Raw genomic sequence first — 23,739 nt, forward strand, 5'->3', positions numbered from 1 at the left:
GGAGCTTTCTGTTCATTTAATAGAGGCTTGCAAGGCACGTGTTTCAACTGAATTGCAACATCTACAGCAAAACAGATGTAAAATGTTCCCCCGGCCCTTCCAGGGAGTTAAACCTGAGACCTGGCTGAAAACCAGGCTCAGGTTGTGTACTAGTCTGATGTAATTATCCTCTGTTCTCGTCTGAGGGTTATAATGAAAATTACTGCTTATTTTTCACAGAAGGTGGAGATTAAAATAGACAGTAAAACTTTTGCTAATCGATAGCTGGATAAGAAACTCAGGCTCATCTTTCTCGGTAAGATATGATTCTTCCAGTCACTTATTTTACAATTGATGCCCTTTTTACTGGAACAACAGCAGCATTTCTACCACATAAAAGGTTAATTCTGTTATTTAAGGTTGCTGTGCCAACTGTGTTGTAATACAATTTTCTCTAATATAAAAAGCAAGGTAAAAATCTTAAATGATTCTCTTAAAGCAGAATCAATTGAAGTATCAAGAATACATCTTAAAAACTATGATAAAACTAACAAGTAAACTATGTCACAGTTCAAATAAAGTTCAACATGTTTGTTTAAATGTGTAGAAAGGCCAACACGCTACAAGGTAGTTTTCTTTAGAAGTACGGATGGCCTCTTTTGTGGGTTTTTCCTTAACATGTGTGCTCTACATGTGAGCAGTCAAACTATGTGGGGTAACACATACATACAGTACTGCGGTATTAAAAGCAACAGGCAATCAAGGATAGTTAAATATTGCATCTTGGCATGGCAGTCTAAGGCATGAAGCCGTCAGCTGTGCGACTTCATCCACCCAAGAGCAGTTGTAACCCTGAAGTTTGCTACCTGGAATGCCTTATTGCTGTTATGAAATGGTATTCATGAATGATTAACTTCAGGCGAGCAAGTGACTGACACACAGACATGTAACAGAAATTAAAACAAACTTAAATTGTATAAGGAATGCTAATCTTACTTTCAAATATTACATCTACTTCCATACTAGCACATAGAGAGAAGGCTCCTGTAGGCCTGCCATACCTTCTGTTCTTATACGGTAATTGAAAAGTTCACTTCAGTAAAACATATGCACTTGTGCGTAAGGAAACAAATGCAGACTGCATTTGGCCAGACACACACATACAAACTGCCCTCAACACAACTGCATCCCGAGAAAGGACATTTACTTTTAATTTGTAACTCAGTTATACTGATGAAGGTCTCTCTCAGTGACTATCCCAGTATATTCTGTGGATTTATCTGAACATTGGTTTCCAATAAAATACATAATTTAAGATCTTTTCAAGACTCAGAGGCCTAAAAATATAATTAAATGTAGAAAATAGATTTCAGACATGTTGACTTTGATAACAATAAAGCTTTTTCTTTTAAATCACCCTAATAGTGATAACAGGTCTTAAAACATCTCAGCACTACCTGTTAAAGTAAGCAAATGCATCTGCATAGAGCAGAAAAGAATCACCCACATCACCAACATGCTGCAGTTCCTAATAATTTCAGAGTTAAAATCTCTGAATTTGATTTTCACCAACAAGTGTGGCAAGGATAGTTTTGCAGCTTCCTTTGCAGAATAGTTTGCAGATTGTTCAGTTGAAGGTTCATCCTACTGTGCCAGGCCCTTGACTACAGACATCTGGGCTCCAAAGAAACATTCACACATGCCTGACAGATTAGTCTCTGGGCCAGGTGTTACATGAATCCATAACTGCAGGTAACTCCTAGTAGGTGAATAACCTCTTCCAAAACTTACGTCCTGGCTTTTTGTCCAGCTACACCTACGTAAACAAAGCTACTGTTACCTTTTACTGGATTTTCCACTTACAACACCAGGATTAGGCCCAGAGTTGTAATTAAAGCATCATTTTCTCTTGAAAGCATATCAGCCAGCAAGAAACATGATGAACACATAATATGTTAAGAAAAATAGTTGTAGATGCAAAGGGATTCACATAAGGAAGACAAATTTTAGAGGGAAGCAAGATTGCAGAGTACTTTCCCAAATTTTAAAAGATCTCAGTGTAGTTGCATAATTGGTATAAAAATAGCTATGAAAAACTGTACCATTATGTATTAATGGTGGTGATTATAGTGTTTTAAATAATAGTTATGGAAATATCTTATGTAGCTATAACATAATAAGTTGAATGAAATGAGTATCACCCATCCCTACACACACACACACACACACAGAGGTACCAGCACGCAGGCAGAGGGGGTGAAACAGAAGGGCAGAAGTCTCAGTAGCAAACCTAGTTGTCCTGCTACACTTGTCTAAAAGCAAGTATGGCATACTGTTCTATACTGGCCCATTCTTATAGCTGCTGAGACACACATATGCATACACACATATACACTTAAGCATGGAAAAATCCTGAAGACAAGTTCTTTCCATACTGAATATCTGACCTGGTCAACTCCTACTGCTAGGTATAAGTCCAAGCACTTTCACCATGTCTTCTACATGTCTCTAACAATGTAGAGATCAGTGCCTTAATCTAAGGAAGTGCAGTTTAAATAAAATCTTCCTTATTTGATTTATATAAACGAGGCAGCTACACATACAATGCATAAATGTGTGTTTGATAAACACAGAAATGCTTACAGTGGAAGAATTGAAAAACCAAAAACCCCAAAACACTTATTTGAAAAGAATCAGGATACCAACTGCTTTCTTACAAGAAAATGAAAGCTGTACATCTTAAATGAGCTCTTTAAATAAGTTTTCTGCATTTACTGAAGTCTATCCACATCAGCTCTCTAACACTAAAGTTAGAAATCTCATTTACATGAAGATGATTTATAATGCAAAGAAAAATGCAAAAACCTGGAAGACTGTCACACTTTGCAGAGACTGTAAAATTGACAAGTTTTCCCGTTTCCTTCAAGGATGATATCTGTGTCTGCTGATCTGCAGTTCAAAGAATTCCAGTTTGGTAAAATAAAGTTGTCAATACACTGCACATATGCACATGTATCTGCAAAAATAACTCCCTTGATCAAAAGGTACTCTTCCAACTGAATTCCATTCACAGTCCTCAGAAAGAAGCCTGCATGCTTTTTCATGACTGGAAGGATATCACAGTGTTGATTTTATATACAAAGTAGGATCTATTCCAGTATACTCGAGTAAAATAATTAACATATGGAGAATAGTTCATTTTGATTTCATGACAAAATCGTCCATATTTTGAGTCGGCATAGCTGTCGCCTTCCTCACAAACCACCTGCCAGAAAAGAAGATCTAATTAAAATAGTGAAGATAAGTGGTTACAGAACATAACACTATACATTTAACTTAATCCTGTATTCTGTAAATTTCATTTACGATGAACATTTAATTTCCATGCTGTATGATGAAAACATGTTCCTCAATAACTTAACCATCTAAAACAGCCTTTGTGAATTAATACCTTTGCAGAATAGCAGACATGAACTTTATTCATACAATAAAGAACAACGGCAGCTGAAATTATCCACACACCCTGCTCACCCAGTGCTTCAAACCTGACTTGCACATAGCATACACCCTATATAGGGTAGGAAACCCTTAATGACGTTTTCCAGGTCAAGGAAGTTTGGCATACCTAATAAAGCCTGAAGACAGACACACACGTATCACCCTATAAATTCCAACCCGTTGACTTGGAAGTAAAGTGCTTGTGCACTTTAGTATCTACTATCCAATATTCTTAAAGAAATCCCTTTGCGACTCCTTCTGATGGCACAAATTTACACGGGTTTAAGAAAAGCTGGTAGGACGAATTAATGGAGAAAAATCTATCAGTGGCTACCAAACACAAAGACATGTCCTATGAGCTACAATCCTTTAGCAACAGACTGCTAGAAAACATCTGTCTATCAATAATCGTATGCTCTCAGCCAGTATCAGAAGCAAGATACCAGACTAGGATTATAGGATTTTTTCCAAGCTAGAAAGTAATACTTACCTCTTTAAACACAGCAATTTGGAAAACAGAACCTGTCAACAGCATAACAGCATGCCCACTGTCTCACTTACTTTGGGAATAAGTCTTATAAATAAGTAAGTCTCCAATTACATATGCCCTAGCCTCTACCAGTTTGGAAAGCCTTGATTATCTTTCAATACAACTTAAACAATTTTTGTTAGTAAGCAAATCTGAGAGTTTTGTTTCAAAGCTTCTGAGAGAACACACTGCCAACTTTCAGGAACAAGCTGTGTCAACTTGCTGATCCCCACTATTCCCCCTCCCCCCCAAAAAATTCCAACCAACCAAACAACAAATTCCACAAAAGCCAAACCCCACAAAAAAACCACAAACAGAACAAACAACCAAAAACCCCACAGCTTTATTCCTGTTGGAAATTAAACTCTCATCACGAACCTTATTTTCCCTTTCTTAATCTCTCCACTACAGATAGGATAACCTTTTGTCACTTTGACAATCCTCATTACACAAAAATACTAACAGTTTATGTGTACTGTCAGTGCTGTGTGTGGCATATATCAAAGAGACTCTTTGCATTGGATACTGTCTTTTGGTGTTAGAAGCAACTGGTGTCTCCCTCTCTCCTGTTGACCTGAGAATAAGCAACCAAACCCTAAGTGAGTTAAGGGCCACTCCTGCCTTTGTAAAGGCAAAACTTTGGCTCGATTCACAGGAAGCAGAAAAACAAGTGGCAATGAGATCACTTTATAAATCTCATCTCATTCACTACTTCAGCAGCAAAAGTGGCACTATCAGCTTTCAGAACAGACACAGCATGGCAGCAACTGAAGCAGCATTCATGTATATACTAATAACTCTGCAGTTTATTCAATCAACAATCTTTTCAGCAGCTGTGGCTTAAGCTATCTGTTGGGGTGGTAACCTATCGGCAAGACCAAACAGACTTGTGACCTCATTAGTACCAAACAGGCTGCACTGGATTGAATGGCAGGATGGCCTTCATCCCAGCCACAGTTTTAGAAGAACTCAGTTTATCCATTTTAACATTTCATCTTCAAAGCTAGTAAGGAATGCCCTCCGAAGCAGGGCTTTACTCCTTTTGTAATAACCTCTTCAGGTGTTACAGTCTTAAATATTTATATATAGTTAAATGGTATTTAATGATTAGCAGAAAAGCAGCACAGGTACTAACGTATCAGGAGGGATTAGGGCAGTTAAAGAATAATATGGGATAAGGTTACAGGTGTGTAAGAAACAGATAAATCAAAACTTAATTCATCACTTAAAATTCATGAGTCTTTGTCTACATGTCAATTACAACCAGAAAAATAAGATCAGCCTTACAGGAACATTTCTTTCAAAATTAATTATTTGTGCATTCAAATATTCTTTTTTTCTTACTGTTACTTACATGACCATTAGCAATGTCCAACAGATCTTTAACTCTACATCCTCTTACAGGCCCCACTTCATTGCAAATTGAATCTTCAATAATCAGAAAATTGGCTTTGTAAGACGTGAGTATCTTATAAATATCCTCTGCTGACCTCTTTGAATAGATCTGATAAATCTATAAATTAAGAAAACATACTCATGCAATGCAAAAATCAGTGATAAATTAAATACTTGGGGGAGAAGGGTAACTTATCTGCAATAATAAATTATATGTTAACACCAAACTATAAAAGGCTCAGTTTTGAAATCTCCAAAACAAGTGATGTAATGGCCAGCTGAACGGGAAGTATTTGTCTCTGCTAAAGGCAAGTTCTTATTTGATATACTCCAAGTGGCCTGAAAAGTCTTCAGAAATAATATTTTGGTATTTGTTCCTGTCCAGATTGAAGCACTGATAATCTACTCGATATTCCCTTCCCTGTCTGCTAGACTCCTATGTCTTCCTTCCTTCCAATATATTTGATGCTTTTCCTCATTACATTTGGATGAAAAGGAAGACAGTTCCTGTGAGATGCCACATTAATAGAATTGGATACTTACATTTTCATTTCTTTTCAGCAGATCATCATCATTATACAAAGGCAAGCTTGACACCATCCACCCGGTACAAAGCTTAATCACGCCCATCAACTGTGGGCTGCCTGCAAACACAGCAGCCACAGGAGCTTGTCGCCTGCAAAAGCAACATCAACACACGTCTGAGTATAGGATGCATTTCTCAAAGAAATGGTTTTAATTTTATACTGTATGAATCTTCTTAAGGTACGAATTGGAGTACACAAAGAAATCGTTGGGGGTCTAATTACAATTGATGTTAATGCTGCAGTGACAGTAGTTTCCTTGCCAGGAAAAGCTCAGACCTGCAGCAATATGGAGTTTGCAAGGAATTCCTCCTGTTGGGGCAAGGGCTGGACATTCTCCTCCCCTCCCTGCAACCACAGAGCACCATTCAGAACGGTGATGTGGTCCTAGAACACATCAAACTATTGCTCTCCTGAATGGTTGCCGACTCGTGACAAAACAGGCTGAGAGGGAGGGCAGGTAGAAACAGAAACATAATGTTATCTTGAAAGTCAGAGATTGGTGATTACTTTCATTTGATCTCTAGGAGTATATATTTCATTACTTATGAGGAAACAGTATCATGCTACAGAATAATGTCTGCAGTAACTCTGTTTCTTGGGTTTGGTTTAATCTTTTCATTATTCACACTCCTGCTTTAGTGAAAGAAAACAGTCATTGTCACACTTTATTACAGACTTTGGCCAACTTTTCCTGCAGAGAAAATTCAAAATAAGTTTACATTATCAGACAGAAAAACTTAAGAAAATATACTGTAATGATTACCTTCAATTAAAATTCCAATATGGATATCTAAGTATATCCTTTAAAAAAATAATAATAAAAAATCTTTATTTTCATTGAAAATATGAACAGCTGCTACAAATAAGGATAGTCAAATTTCTCTTAGCTGAGTGAATCTCAATGCAATTCACCACGATTAATTATGTGCTTGAAGTGTAACGCATGCAGACTAATGTAAAAGCCATTAGGTACTTGGCATTATTCCATTTGCTGCCGTCAAGAGCTACAGCAGCGGCAAACAACATACACTACTATTAACAGAAAGAAGAAACTGGCTGGAACACCACAATTACCAGCCTTTCCTTTTCTGAAGATGAACAAGTTGATATTAAAGACTGTATAGAAACAGAAAATAATATATATATAAAAATAAAGATAAGTTATCTGAACACAGGGGATCTCAGTTCCTAATGACATAGTTCAAAGTTAGATTGAATGAGACCAGAATCCAGTTCTGAAACTTCTGATGAGAAGAAACACACATCTGTGAAAGTAACTTGACTCAGTATTAGCTATGTATATGGTTCAGTATGAACTGTATAACATAGCTCAGTATTTGCCATGCCCTACCTAGCCAGACATGCAAGAACACTTCCAGCCTTCTGGTCAAAGGGGAAGTCTGAATCATACATGTTATACTGTATGTATCTGGACTGAAGTCTAAATGGTGACACTCAGGCATTTCATTTTACTGGCTCATGCACACAAGAACTGCAGCGTTTCTGCCCCCTGTTGGCATCACATGAATCATGAGAGCCAACATGAATCCTGTAATTACTGAAAAGGTAGCACACAAAGAGCCAGGTACTGAGATGTCCACCTTTATTTGGAAATTAGGTCTAGCAATGATATTAAACATGATTTGCTTGGGTGTTTCAGGATCTTCTCCTCTTGTAATCAATGACAAATACATTCCTATTTCTTTCCATAGGAATAATACCAAACCTAAAATACACACTTCTCCTCTCATATATTGTGGAATGTCTTAGCAAGGGAAAACTCAGATTAATAGAGGGAGTTCCACAAAATGCTGAGATTAAAATACCCTGATGTAAAGCAGTAAAACAGAAATGTAGGACTTCAAACTTACTTTATCCATGTCATAAGTTCTACTGTATCAGGATCATAGAATTCTTGTAGTTCTGAAAGCTCTGTCATTATCCTAGGGAAAAACTGATGGAAACATATATATCTTTGGTTACTTACAGTTAATATAATGAGATGCTCTCTAGATTATTTAAGTCCTTAAGTAACATGACAGAAATGGGTTTCATCTGAGCTTTTCCTCCTGATTGGTATTTTTGTTTGAATATTTTGCAAAACACAGTTTATATTTACCTAACAGCAGACCACCTCCAAAATAAGTATGTTAAACCAAGCTCTCACCTCTCTCTATTTTATTAGAATACTTATAATCAAGTAAACAAACCAAGCAAAAAATAACAAAAAAAACCTACAGGACAACAACATCCATCAACTTCAACTGGTCTTAAATGCATCAAAACCATAGTTCAGGTTTTCAAACACAAATACATACAAGTAAGGGCACTGAACTAAGAAGCTGATAAATATTTTCATGGTAAACTTGCTTGAGCAGGAGGGGTTGGACTCTTGTGACTTGTCAGAAAGGTGCTATGCAAGAAAGACAGGAGTAAAGAAATTTCGTAGGAGAGCATTAGGTGGGCAGTCTGCCTGGGCTTTCCTCTGGCTTTTACTTCAACCAGTAAAGAAAAGTACAGTATATTGTAGGAAGTAGGACATCTCAGTTTATAGTCTTGAAAAACATTTGGGGAAAATAAGGGATTCTGGGAAGTCAAGCAGAATGCCAACTCCTTCAGACCAGCCCTGATTGCAAACCTGCACTATGGCTTCCCCATCCTGTCAGGTTTGAGGGGTGAAGGAACAACAGGTCCTTCATTAAGATGTGAGATTTTGCCACTCCTTTAGCTTATTTCAGATAAACATTTGAAGAAGGCACGACTAGAAGCTGGTCAGCCTTAAGGAGCTGGAGCACATTCATGCTGCTGTAAATGCTAAATGAAAGCTAGTGAACACTAGCTCTTTTTGAAAAGGATAAAGTTTACAGGTTATGCCAGACTAAAGGAACAACTTACCTGGGGACAGACAGAGAGGACAGTCAGAAGTGGGAGCCTGCTTTTAACTGAGGGGTTTCCACCCCATTACCTGGACAATTCAGCTGTCAAGTGACAGCAGTTCACAACCAGCCATGTTAGGGTAGCACAAGAACAGCTGCCGTATGTTTGTATTGGGGCTGAAAGCTGTAGCAGTGCTGTAACATATAGACCTGATCTGTCCCCAGAACAACAAACAGAAAAAGGAACCGCTACTGCCACCTCAAGGAGAACCAGCTTCACTCATCAATCAAAGCCCTTAGAAAAATCCAGTTAGCTGATGGACTATGTCAGACTGAGTCAGAAGGTGGCCAAGCAGAAAGATGCTGAGCTGTATACTGAGCCATTTATAGCCACGATAGCAGATTAAGAGACTCAAGGCATTTGTACTGTCCCATTACTATTAACCAAAGTTTTTAAACTCAAGGATGAGTTATGAACCTGGAGAGCAAAGCACTCACCACTGCTTAAAAGCAAAAGCTGGACCTGCGACAGATGAAGCCCCCTAGCGTCCAAACTCCCACACTGCTTTTATTAAAAATTAATCGGAATGGGTTGGGTTGGAAGGGACCTTAGAGATCATCCAGTCCCAACCCCCTGCCATGGTTCCACTAGACCAGGTCGCTCAAAGCCCCATCCAATCTGGCTTTGAACAGGGGGCAGCCACAGCTTCTCTGGGAAACTTGTGCCAGTGTCTCATCCCCCTCACAGTAAATAATTTCTTCCTACTATTTAATCTAAGTCTCCCCTCTTTCAGCTTAAAGCCATTTCCCCTTGTCTTATCCCTACATGTCCTTGTAAAAGTCCTTCTCCATATTTCTTGTAGGCCTCCTATAGGTACTGGAAGCCTGCAGTAACCTCTCCCTGGAGTCTCCTCTTCTGCAGGCTAAGCAAGCTCAACTCTCTCAACTTATCTTCGTGGTTCTGAGTTACCAGTGGGGCTTAAACTACAACAGAGAGGTGCTTCAGCCCTCTGATCACCTTCACAGTCCTTCTCTGGACTCACTCAAGCAGGTCCACATCCCTCTTTTGTTGGCACCCCAGAGCTGAAGGACTGCAGGTGGGGTCTCACGACAGCAGAGCAGAGGGGGAGAAGGACCTCCCTGGACCTGTTGGCCACACTCCTCTTCATGCAATCCAGGACACATTTGGCTTTCTGGGCTGCAATCACATGCTGCCAGCTCATGTTGACCTTTTCGTCGGCCAACACCCCCGAGACCTTCTTCTTGGGACTGCACTCAATCCATTTCCTGCCCAGCCTTAATTCAGAATTATTTGGTCAACTAGTTTCCTCTATTACAATAGATTTCATAACACTTTTGAAGAATTGTAGCTCTTTTTTGAAAGAATACCTACCGCTCTGGCAGAAATGTCTAAAGAGTTAGATGAAACTGCAACCAAAGTTTTTATAACAACATTGATGTTACAAAACATGTTACAATACTGTTGGTCAAGACTGGCTTTCAGATTTGAATTCCTATAAGTTATCCAAACTATTTTGAAGCTACATCAATGCAGCAGAGCGTTACACTTTATGGGATATTTTCCACATATTTTGCACTTACAGAAGTCTAAAAAATAATTTCCAAATACCTTTCCTCTCCCCAGGGTGTCTGTGACTTGCAATAAAGGACTAAGTATTTATTTTGAACATGGAAACATCTGTAGCTTTTCTTCCCTGTAATGTAGTATACACACACCTCTACACAGTGCTCTGCATGAAGGATTTAACTCCATTACAATTTGATGGGAGCTTCTCAAAGAGGTTATTCGTATATGGCCTCCCATAATTTTACTTCCATCTAACCTTACTCCCTCTCACTAAAACCAAGACTGTGACAACACAGTTTTCAATATCCTGAGTTTTTATTTGGCAGTATTTTCTTTGTTGAGTCAGCTTATATATCCAAAGCCTAATAGCTGCATATAATAAAGTCTTCATTTAAATTTAAAAACTTAATTACAGTAAGCAATCATTAACAAATTAAATTGTCAAATAACTCTTACTGAAAAATGCAAACAGTTTTGTTTAAAAAAAAACCCAAACCTAAAACCAAACATGCTTTCAGTGGATGACAGCTTTTATATATATACTTCATTTCACCAAGCATATTTCATTATATTTGCTCATCATTTTGACTCATAGTGTGCCTACATACAAAACAAAAAGAAACAAAGGTACTTTTCCTACCTCTTTCCACAAGCTGAATCCAATTATTGTGGGAACTGCCATACTTAGAATAAGAGCCTAGAAAATTGATGTTAGAAGAAATGGATTATGCATCATTCTCCAACCTTGAACTATCTGTTGATTTTGTTCATACAGTAAGCCACATATATGCCAAAACCTTTGAGTGACAGCAGGTGAAACTGTGGTTTTCTAATAGGCAAAAAACTCTTCACACACAACAATTTGCATAATTTAGCATGGAAGAACTCATCTGACCCCTGCCCATGGCAGGGGGGTTGGAACTAGATGATGTTAAGGTCCTTTCCAACCAAAACTATTCTATGATTCTATGACCCAAGTAACTTTGGCTCATCAATACTGGGGGAGTCAATTACTACTCAAATAACAATGATGCAACATGCACATGATGTAGGGAACAGAAGAAAGCAAACACCTAACATACTAATGCAATGAGAGAATCTGAGAAAGGATAAAAGTACAAAACAAGTATTTCAAACCTCTGATCTTGTTGATGCTTTCGTTCACATTAACACCATTAATACGCAAAGCCCAGAAACTCATTCTTCAGCTTTGCAAAAAGGAGAAAATAACTTGCATGGTGCAGGAAATGTTCAGTAAGGAACGCAGACAAGGCATTCTCTTGCTAATAAGCTATTAATGTATCTACTACGCTATTAATGTATCTACTACAGTAAAAAAGCAGGTCTATATAGCAGAAAGCATAAGGTAATAGAAGAAGGTGTTTACCATGTACATGGACATATTGCTGTTTCTTTATTGGAAGAACACTGTCAATGTTTCTGATATAACAGTGTATGGCATTTTTACAAGTGACACAGTGAATCTCTGTTTAAGTATTCCTATAAGCCTCTTAAAATTAAGGTAATATCCTTATTTTATTAATAAAACAAATTCACAAAGCTGCTAAAAATTACACAAAGCAACTGTTGACATATTAAGAATAAAGCTAGGGTTGGAAGTAGGGGAGTTTTTTGCACTGTAGCACAAGCTCATCTTCAATTGCAACACTTCTCTATAATGGCCACACGTAAACAAATCTATGCAAAGTAATCCCACTTACCAGTTCTTATGAAGCAGCTTTACTCTCAGCAATTAAGTACACCTAACTACCACATTTTTTGCCTCATTTCCTAGCGAAAAAAGGCTTATATCAATGCTTGCCTGCACACCTGTACTTGTTCTCCCACATTACTCCTAAGAAGTAATTTACGAAGTAATTGGCTTTCTTGGCCAATCTCAACTAAATATGACAGATCTCAAATGTTTGTTAAAAGAAATTAAACAGGTAAGTGAAAGAGATATGAAGACAGCCTTGCTTCTTATGAGGAAAAACTGTAGGGTGAACACAACTCTGCCATCAGGTACCAGAGAACATGTGAAGTGATATTAAGAACAGAAGACAAAGAAAAGCAGACTATATGAGATCTACTGCTCACAGAACTACATGCTCTTTTGCTGGGTTCATCTATAGGTCTTAGGTAGCTGTGGTTGGAAAAGTTATAAGCTCACTAGCTGTAATTCCCAAGACATTGGCAACAGCAACTCACCAGCAATATTGGGTGCACAGCTTTCAGTCGAAGCCACTTAAAAAGTGTCATCCAAAGTTCAGGAGAGCACACACCAAATGCAGCAAGCATGCAAACATACGGCGTCCATAAATACTTCATTCTGAAAAACACTGCAATAACTTAGCTGGGACTCTGCACGTGTCTCTGTATTCAAGCTATTTATACAAACGTTCAGGTTTTTTTCACTTCAAACACAGGCTGGATGTTCAAGCAATCTGAGATCAAATTTGATGGCACTGAAGGGTAAACCAAGGAACTCTCTAGCAGAACAGCAGGAACCTGATTATCTGCTGTGAGATGCAGGAGCAAGAGCCAAGGTAAAAGATGACAAAATTATTCACAGAGTTCAGGGGAGAATGAAAGAAAACCAAAGACACTTGTAAAGCCACTTGGCTGTTGCAATTTTCCAGCCAAGCAAGGATAAAACCCAGCTATTCAACAAAGCTGTGCAGAAATTGTACTATAAGGGATTTCTTGAAGAAAGGAAAGGAAAATATTTCATAAACAATTTATGATTTGCTGGTATTGTCTGACTCTTAGCAATAGACCAGTCAAGTTAAAACAACTACATGGTGACACAACAGTCTGCTCACTTTAAGAATTTGTGAATATTCACATTTTAGCATAATGAGCGTGATACGAGTCTGCCACCTTTAAGCTGATTTCGCTGAAAGCCAAGATTAGAACAATTATGTTTTTCAAATATTAGCTTCTGTAGCTTTAAGGAATAACACAATACCTTCAAAGATAATTTTGTTACTGCTTTAACATGTTACGCAAAAGTATACTGCATGCTAGCTTAGACTCAAGAAGATGGATAAGAAATCTTCCATGTCCCAGTATTCCACGACACAGACTGTTCATCAAAACACTACACAACACCTTGCTAGAATACAATATTAAAAGAATTACAGAGCACAGTTCTACATTTAAGTACTATAAAGAAAGTTATTAAGATTTGCTTCAATTAATGCCTCAGATTTTGGCAGCATTAAAGGCTGGAAAGCAAGTTAAAGAGACCAAGCCACCATATACCTGTATCCCATTTATAGTCCAAATGATCTTTGCTCTCTCCCCTACTAACATATAGTACCACTATATGCCAAATATGTTTCTGGAAAGGAGTGAAGGTGAATCATGTCTAGTTAGAAACTCTGTTGCTGTCAAGATACATCAAAATGAGACTTACCCTTCCAAACACATCGCTAGACAACCAAGTAAAATTGTGTGAATTACATGATAAACTATTTCTGGCCTCTCTCCAATTCGACCATCCTCAAGTTTAACTGTCTCTTTCAGTGGTTCACCACTGCAGTTGGAGAAAATGAAACATCACTTAATTCAGACATTATCTCAGGCAGAGGTGTCCATAAAAATACTTTTATGACCCTTAAGTCAGCAGTACCTTGAGATCATTCTATGTCATATCATACAATATTGTTGCACTGCTTGTTTGGTTCTTGTACTTCATGAGTGATCTATCAGTACCCTCTGTCCCTTGTCTTAGACTATAACCTCTCTGGAGCAACAGCTGTGAATTAATACAATAGGATCACTGCCCATGACCATAAATCCTATTTTAAGGCGATTTAGCACCAAGAGACAGTCTAATTTAAGAGCATGCACACTCCACAAACATTTTAGATGAAGCATGCTGTAATGTGTTCTAAGTTTCTTCATATCATTAAGTTGGTAGAGAATTATGGAATCTGTACGATGTGTAGGGAATATGTATACCACTTCATGACAAAGTAAGACAACGAAAACTGCTTTTACTTACATAGCAATAAATTCTAGTTATATTTTATAAATAAAAATAATAACCAAAATCTTACAACAAATGTTCTTCTACAAAGAAGGCAGCAAGGCACACAAAAATAACATTTTATGCTACCATGATGTGATTTCAGGTTACAATTTTATAATAAACTTCCTCACAACAAATGGAAATAAGAGGGGAAAAGGTTTATTTTAAGGTTGTGGGTTTTTTTTTCAACAAGCTGATGGACATACTGGAGTCACTGCTCATTACAAAATAGTAAACAGCTATTTCAGCTACTAGCAAAAAATCCAAAGTTTGTTTCACTGTTATGAATATGCTATCACACATCCAACCTGACAAACATTTTCATTTATAGCAGTATAATCTTTATCTATTAGAAATCTTGATCCTTGAGAAAATCTATTGATTTTTGCAGCAGACAAGTGAGAAATTTGCCTTAATACTGGAGCAGTTACACCGTTCATCTTCTGCCAGGACGAGATAATTCCCTAGCTATTGAGTTTCCAATACAAGTTACACTAGGATATAGCGCTGCTATTCTTAGTCTGTAAACAGACAGCTCCACTACACCTTTTCTCAAGGGAACTGTGAATCACTGTGAAGCTAAAAATAATTGACTCAGTTTTACTTCAGCTCTGTTCTAAGCAGCAAAGGCTGATGGACCTTATCACAGTAAACAAGAGTTTAAAAAAAGGTGAAGCATTAGTAATCTGAATTCCTCACAGCTCCACCCATGTGATCCTTCACAGTGTGTTAACTTTAAAAAAAACACAATAAAACCCCCAAACCAACAGAGAAACGAATTCTTTTGCAATAATCAGATAACTTTGCTGTTGGAAGTAGAAACAGACAAAATATCTTTCTCCCTTGGACCAGAAGAGACAAACATGTCATTGAACATTAGTGAGAGCTCTGCAGATATTGCACCTGTGGGGAAACAAAGCCACAGCTCCCTGTCCTGACTGCAGGGATACTCAAGAAGCTCCTCACTAAAGGACTTTTTTCAGAAACCCCTGGTGAGTCTTTCTCATGGTGCTTACACCCTGTCAGGTTCAATGGGGACAGCTAACTTTATAGCCACAAATATGATGACCATTCACTCAGACATCCATGAACCACTTATTTTTAACTTCGTATTTTTCAGTATAAATAAGTTACTTACCAAATTCTCCTAAAAATGACCTGAGTTACAGAAAAAAGGCAGATAATTAATACTAAAATATAGAAAGGCAACAGTGATGACTGCGTTAGTCGCAAAAAAAAGTCTTGGGAGGGTGCCTGAAGAGATTCTTGACAAAGGAGCCAATTCATTGTAAAATTCCTAGTAAGGCAAAAACATCCCATTAAAAACAATAGCAATACCCCACAGATTAGAAAAATAACCCAGCACAAAACCATTCACAGCTTAACCTAGTCATGTCATAGGAAACTATCTGAAATTCATCTCTGGAATTATCTTATAAATTGAAACTGCTTTGCAAGTACTCTTCAGAGTAACTTAAACCATGACACTGACAAAAGCTCATCTTCCAAAAAAAACGAATCTGTGACCTGAAGAGATCAGACTACAACTCTTTTATATCACAAAAACCAGGCCTCCCATGTAACTCCATTATGGGGACCACAAAGCACTTCATTGTTACAGTGGATTAAGATTTTAGAGATACTGATGCAAGAAGGTATGTTTGTCCTCATTCCAAACAGGGAGATGAAGCGAGAGTGGTCATCTGAGATCACAAACAAACCCAAGGTACTGCCAAGAATAGAATCCTTAATGCTGAAATTCTAGTTCTGCAGCTGAACCCACTCGATCATTCTTCTTTTCCAATTAATGAGCAGAAAGATTATATACTCTGCCAAGAAGCACTATCAGTGTTTATTCTCATCGGACACTGGTGCAGCATGTGATGCTGTGAATGCATTCTTGTCTTACTTTGTTTTGCTTTCCTCCCTCTTTTCTTTTTCTTTTCCCTTAAAGGAAGACTAGAGAACTGAACCACTTTCAATTAGAACCAGTTTAAAGATTAATAGCTGGGCATGTCCAAACTGGCCTTAAAAGACAGATCTTGAAGCTCTTGTGCTGCAAACCATAATTCAAACCCACAGCTAAACAATTTTCTAGGCGTAGATGCGCGCAGTTTGCCTCAATCACTGGCTTTATTGCAGAGTTTGACAGCCTGGAAAATAACATGTAGCAAATCCTTGGGGGGAAAACAATAAAATCCATAATACCTGGTAGCTGAATAAACTGAAATCCTGACCAGAAGCAGTTCTTTCTTTTCTTGCAAAACACTTAAGTACATGCATGTTTGTGTGTTAAACAATGTGTGTTAGTCAACGACATTACATGTTGTCTTCCAAAAATTCCCCAACAATTCCAATTGTGTGTGATGCCATTTTCCACTTCTTCCCCTGAAAGGCTGTGAAGTAGTTTTGTAAGAGATGCAGCTCGCAGAACAGAGTCCCAACTCCTGCACAGAACTGCAAGTCTTGGCTTGGGTCCAGGCGGTGTCTCAGTTCTTACCAATACTCCATTTGAAGTGCCCCAAAAAATCTGCAGCCATGACATCTTCTTGTAGACCAACACTCAACTCTTACAGATGAGTTGCAAACAGTTTTTCTTAGAATACAACAACTCCCTCTAAGCTGTCCCTTGTCCTGATTTCTTCCAAAATATATGAGGGGATGGGGTTGGAGGTGTTATTCTTACAAAATTAAAAATAAACCCTCACAACCAAACCCTGTCTTAAGATAGCTTGATAGCTCATGACTTTTCAGAGCCCTTTCTTTTCCAGGCTATGAAAAGTTACTACCACCACCTTTACCATGTTATCTTTTATTTCAAGTCTTACTAGAAACACTAGGCAGGTTACAAAAACCTTTCGTTCTTCGGCATCAAAAGAAAACAAAAATTTATGAAATGCTTTCAACACAAGGCATGAAAAATATTGGGATGCTTCAGCAACCTCAAAATCCTAAATAAATTCTGTATATGCATTTTTTTGTTTATTCAATCTTAAAAACAAGTGACAATCAGAAACTATTTCCTTCACTCCTCATAAAATTCTCAGAAGCCACTGAAAATTTACACTTCTCAGAGCAGTTTCAGAAGTTTGGATATCTTAGAAGGTACAAAGAGTTTAAAAACTTACTTAGTTGTGTTTAAGCCAAGTTTTACTTCAATGAACTTCAGCAAATGCTCGTTTTCTTTATGAGGAACAAACATCTGAAAATGAATTTAGCAGAGAAAAAATCTTACCAAGTGCTGGAAGCAGCCTTCATGCAGTCGCTTCATTCAGATTACAAAATGTCAGGGAACAAACAACTATTCAAGATTTAGTTAAAACTAACAGATTGGATTAAGTGTGCCAGTTAAGGTACTGGTACAGTTTTGTGAATCGTCACTTAAATAAATCTACCTTCAGGGTTTCCTTGAGAGTATGACTCCATTTCATCCGTGCACCTCAACAGAAGGGCAGGTGAAAAGCTGTCAATAAGTTGTCAAAAGACTACTGAGCAGCGTAAAAAGGATCATGAAATACAGACATTGACTTACACCCAAGCTAGCCAAAGAACATTGTGTTTGGCTCCACTAAACAATAGCACTGCAGCCTCGCAAGAGTTACGAGCACTTGTAATCTTCACATAAATTGCTTGAGCAGCCAAAGGTTCTGTGTAGTGTCCATGTTATTTAACCCCTATTTTTCAAGGTTAGATTTTATTTTCCTGGAGACATAGCAAGGCTAGCCAGTCTGGGTGGCACAAGAAAACAATCATACCTGAGCATTCTCTCAGAGTTTTTAGGGTTCACTCGCTTCTTTACTTTTAAACTGGCACTGTCAACTAACACAACTGGGGTAACTGAGATACAGAGGAAGAGCACAATAAATTATGTAAAAGACTAAAGCCAGGAAGAGGGAGCTGCTAATCAAAATACAAGATCAGGCTAAAATCCCATTATGTAATCTCAACCTCTAGCTGACACCAAGGAAAAGTCTCTGTTCTCATATTCTAGTTGAAATTTAATTGGAAATTAACACCTACCTACACATACCTGCTCCCGGCTGCTAGGTTTGTCTGTGCACAAGAATACTGTTTTAATATTCAGACCAGTTTGCAGATGCCATCCAAGATATGACAAAAACCACACTTATGAAATAGCTAAAGTGTCATTTAAAGAATTAATTCTATACTGTGCTGTGATCTCAACAAAAGTCCAAAACCCCAACAAAAAGCAGCTGCTTGAGTTCTTAGATAAAGGCCTTTTGTACAGATACAAAATGACTCATTTTAGTACTCCAATTTGCTATGAATTAAGCTATGACCTCTCAGATCAGTAAGATAAGCAACACTTCAAAAAGATTTTTCCAAGATGTATCTGCAACTTTCCATTTAGATCGTGACAATTAAAATCCCTTTTTTTTACAGAGGAATCTTACCTTTAGTAAGAAGTTTAGTGTCACTGTTATCATGAGTACCAAATAAATGTACATTATTTTCAGCAATCTTGACATAAATGTACCTTTTTTCATATTCATCTGTAAAAATATTTTGAGAATGCCATAATCATTTGGAGTTCAGTTTAAATAATAAAAGCTACACTCAGAGCTAGAAGAGAGTCCAGTTACCTGAAGGCATTTAGAGAGCATTAAAGCTGCTACAAGACTCAGTAATGGTGACACTAGTAAGGCTGAATTTTCAAACTGCAAGAGGTATCCCACACAGAGAGAAAACAAGTAGATTTTGTATACTTCATGCACCTGTTGAAGAAACAAAATAAAACATTGCAAACCAAAATCACAGTAGATATATGTCTTGGTTTTTAGAGCAGTAGATAGGTCACTTCATTCCTCTGTTAATTGGGGGATTAATGGATCTCTATCTTCCACCTCATGAATCTAGGAAGGTACTGTTTGGCTCTGGGAAGTATTTCACATCAAAATGATCCTGGTCTGCTTCAGTCACTAGGGCACAATTACTTCACAAGAATCCTGTAAAAATGCCCAAAGTGGTAGTTATTTTACAAGGTCTCCCCATTCTGTAACACCTCACTGCAATGAGAAATGAAGCAGTAACCACAAAGCAACTGTATGAACACGTAATTTGTGGGAGAGCTGACTACCATAAACATGCACTTCCCTTGCCTTCACAATAAACTGTTACTTCAGCCTTTCTCAGGAATACACAGACTGTTACTGATACTTTGTTATTTACTAATTAATAAGCAGATCTTACAAACCCTCATACTCGGTTCTTTGCTTTTACCAAAACACCCATCTTCTCCATGATATTTTAAGGAGCTTGCTTTGCACTAAAATAGATCAAACATTTCCCACTGATGAGGAACAGGAAAAAGCAACTGAAATAGGAGGTGATGAGTCAGAATTGCATGCAGTTTGAAACAGAAGTTACACCTAATAAAACTAGAAGGCACACACGTACAAAGTAGCAGATACACCATTACAACAGGCAGAGTAAAATTGCCTCATTGTTGCAACATTTCTAAGAATGATTTTACAGAATAAATTCAAATATTTTCTTGTACTGAAAAAGCAATTTGCTTTCAGCATCCGTCTAGACTATTAGTGGCTAAATCAATACAGGGTGTGTGACTCAGGGTGAAAATGAGCCCTGTAACTGTACACAGCCAACAGAACAGATTTTGGTCAGCCTCACACTAGTGTGAATAGGAAAGAAAAGAAGAGGCCGCTAGGCCAAGAAGGATGCATGACTACCATTCATCACTTTTTCAGCTTTCCAAGGATGTTCCAGGTCTTAGAAGTTTTGTTTAGCTTCTGACCCTTTTGTTAGGAAAGCTGTCCTAAACATAGTAGTCCAAAAGACAGTAAGTTTGAAGCCATTGTATTCTTCTGATGGACATGACATGCACATCAGCTGGACCGAGGCTGCAAGACACCAAGGCACCACTCAGTCTGTGCCCTTTGGAGCTCCTGAACAGCATTTATGGCAGGCATCACTGAGGCTGTATTTAACTCCCCAACTATCAGTAAGTTTAAGAGTTCTAATACCTTTTCTGTCTGTGCCAGGGCAAAGCTGTCTAGCAGAAAAAGAGAAACAGCCTGGACAAACAGGAGATAATGGCTGTATTCCCACATCATCACGAAAGTGTATGTTGAAGCACTCACCAAAAGGTAACAAAACTTCTAGAGGAAAAAAGAGAAAAACAAAACCAGCATTTATTGCATAATGCATCTGTTACTAAATAATGCATCTCTGTTACTAAGTAACTAAGAGGTCATTAAGACAGAATCTATGGAAATTAATTAATTTAGGAAATAATTAAAATACTAACTGCAGACATATGTAATGTTCTCAGATGAAAGCAAGTACCTACTGAAACATTCAAATATATTTCAAGCCAATCAGAAGAAACATTTTTGACAGAGAGACAGGGAAAGGAAATTCCCACTACCTTCTCTGAGCAACAGGGAAAGCAACAAAATAGTTTATATAGTGAGAAAAACTGCATCAGTTTATTTTAAACAGCTCATCACTGCACTGTTCTCTCTGATCCCTCATGGGGGCATAACAGGGCAGGGTAAGAGTTGATTAGCAAAAACTGCACATGCCAAGGTGAAATCCAAGTGGCTGTTTTGAAAAGAACAAATAAAACATCTACTGTTTTCTGCCTAGTAGGGCAATAGTGACAAAGGTAACTACTCTAGAACACAGTTCTACAGCAACTTTTTATTAAGAAATTAATTTTGCTTTACCTCAGCAGAACAATTTAGGGTTTTTTTTAAATAGCCTGTGAGAGCTGCTACTTGACATGCAAAATACGGCAAAGCCCAATTTTCCCTTGATGGTATGGAGTAATCAATTCTTGTTGTATCCGTCCTAGAATAAAGTACAAACAAAATTATTAAAATATTTATGGAATAAAAATATCAAGGAAAGCCTAAATGTCACTTCCAGTTATCAGTGTGGCCTTGAAAGCAAAGTATTCCTGTATTAGGTGTCAAGTAATACTGACACAATTTTACTGCTGACACAGGTCACAAATTCAGTATCAGTCCAAACTCTACTCATTTATTCAGCAGGTCTCCTTATTAGGTGGTGTTTATAGGACTGTAGCCAGAAAGCATCGGCCCCCCAGCCTTTTCTGACCCATCACAACACTCTGTGAGCTGGACGCATCATGTGCTGATCCTGCCAACCTGCACGGTGACAACAAAGCCTCCTGTGGCCACGAGCAGTGCCAAACCGTCTTATGTCCATAGGCAGGGAACCACGACTGAAACAGCAGCTTTCACGTAACTGTGAAAATCACTTCACAGCTGAGAGAGGATTCCCTTCTGATCTCATACAGTAGGTTTTAAGTAAATTATTTAGGTGTTCGAGCACGACATACTTAGAATCCAAAGTAGTGCTCTCTTATAGTAGCAGCACCAGCAGATACTCTGTTTTCAGGGAAAATTCTGCCCAGCAAAACAAGGGATTAAAGATGGATGGGGAGCATGCAGGGTCTCCTCATGGAATGACTTGACTGTATCTGCACAATTAGAGGTGTAGGAGAAAGTTTTAAAAAGTGCTAAAGTGACTTAGAATCGCAAGTCACACTTTCAGATGTGATAAAAGGTATCAGTTTCAGAAGTACATAGTCTTCTTTGTGTCTACTATGCTTTTAAAAAGGAGCCTCAAGCTCCTTTATCATTTAGGTATTTGAAAGTGTCACTTTTCGTTTTTACCTCTGAAGCCTCTTAGAGAGGTGTATTTGGAGCTTTTTTTAACTACTAGACCTTTCAGTTTGTTAATACTGTTTAATCTTCTTTCCTGTTAAAAAAAATACAGATTTATTCACCATTTTGCCTTCTTTCCACTGTTAACATTAGCTTGATGAACAGTATTCTTAGCTACCGATCACAGATTCGGTCATAATGACTTCACACTACTGAAAGATGCTTCCCAACAGTTCAACTTTTAAAGGCTGCTCCTCCATAGATCTTTTCTTTCAAGTGCTCTCAAATTCATAGAAAGCCCCAGAGGTACTTCGTGGCAGACCAGGAGCCTGAACACAAGTCCTCATTGCCCGAATGAGGCTCTCTACTATTGCAGTGTTTCATAAGAGAAGGGACATTTTCTTGCAAGTGAAATGTTTTACAATAAAATCAAAACTCTTGAGACCAAGAGATTCTAAGATTCCACTCTGCACAGAAACCCACTACAAAAAGCAGATTAAAAAAAAAATAAAATATCAAAGACTCTTTACAAGAAAAATGCCCTTGGTCATTTCCATCTAAGCAACAACAGTCACGATATTTAGAGCTGACCGCAGAGAGCAATTCTGTTTTACAGCAACTGCAGAAATTTGTTTTCATTCTTCACCAGCACAAAACCAAAACTTTCTGAGGAATCTTTCTGCAAAATGGAATTGTGTGAGAATACTCCTGTATTCACAAACATGCAAAAAATCAGTTCAACTGGCAGCATAGTTGGTATGGACAACAGGAGGCCTTTCCATTAATAAAAGCACCATGAGAATCAGTGCATCTTTGGGAGATGTTTGGTATTCAGCACAAAAGCTTGCTCTCACAATGAGAACACACAGTTTAATAGAAAGCATTTCAATTCACTCTAATATTTTAAAATGCCTTATTGACAAACTAAATTGTATAAAGATGTTTTCTTACCTGTTAATAATGAACCATGCTACAGTCAGCATTCCTGCCAGCCAAGTCCCACTCATAACCCAACTGGTTACAAACAATGCAGTCACATAAATTCCCTGCAGTCCAAAAACTATACCAATGTAGAAATACACTGGTTCAATAACTTCCTGAAATTACAAATAAAAACGAAGAGACATAGCGGCAACTGAGCTGAAGCTGGAAATGATTACTATTTACTATTTGCATACTGCTAACAGTGTGCTAGGTGCTTTACAAACAGGTAAGAGATGGCCCATATTCTAGAAAAGTACTGAGCATGCTTTTATTTTGGGCTGAGGGAGAACAAAGCAGTATGAATTAAAAGCACTTCAGGACTCATCTTGCTAGTGCCATCATTTCTGTATTTGCTTTAGCAAGAATGTTGTATGTGTCAGATTTAATAAATCTATACTCCAGTGAGATATAAAGTTCACAGGATTATTGGAAGAAGTTATGTAGGGGAGGAACTTGGAGATGCAAAGATGTGGGCAAAAAAGATTCAAAAATAAATAGATAATAAAAAAGAAACATTAATGAGAGAGGACACAGGTATGCAGTGTAAGGAGAACAAAGCCTGAGCAGAACAGAAAGAGACAAAACATTTAT

The 23,739-nt window shown here is 37.8% G+C and overlaps 1 protein-coding gene across 1 annotated transcript in view; it reads right to left on the reverse strand.

Annotated features, from left to right (window-relative positions):
- Positions 1–23,739, reverse strand: part of DPY19L4 (dpy-19 like 4) — a 31,539-nt gene continuing 7,800 nt past the window's right edge. The window contains 14 exon segments of the mRNA XM_061371054.1: positions 1–3,244; positions 5,361–5,519; positions 5,945–6,077; positions 7,860–7,942; positions 11,093–11,149; positions 12,661–12,781; positions 13,871–13,990; positions 15,627–15,785; positions 17,617–17,690; positions 18,904–19,002; positions 19,093–19,224; positions 20,494–20,628; positions 21,199–21,322; positions 23,116–23,261. Coding sequence (XP_061227038.1) covers positions 3,080–3,244; positions 5,361–5,519; positions 5,945–6,077; positions 7,860–7,942; positions 11,093–11,149; positions 12,661–12,781; positions 13,871–13,990; positions 15,627–15,785; positions 17,617–17,690; positions 18,904–19,002; positions 19,093–19,224; positions 20,494–20,628; positions 21,199–21,322; positions 23,116–23,261 — 1,707 coding nt within the window. The 3' untranslated portion in view covers positions 1–3,079.

The sequence above is a fragment of the Neopsephotus bourkii genome, unplaced genomic scaffold (assembly GCF_033783945.1).
Source record: "Neopsephotus bourkii isolate Nb327-2 ecotype Australia unplaced genomic scaffold, CSIRO-AGI_Nbou_v1 NB_1558, whole genome shotgun sequence".
Classification (NCBI taxonomy): domain Eukaryota; kingdom Metazoa; phylum Chordata; class Aves; order Psittaciformes; family Psittacidae; genus Neopsephotus; species Neopsephotus bourkii.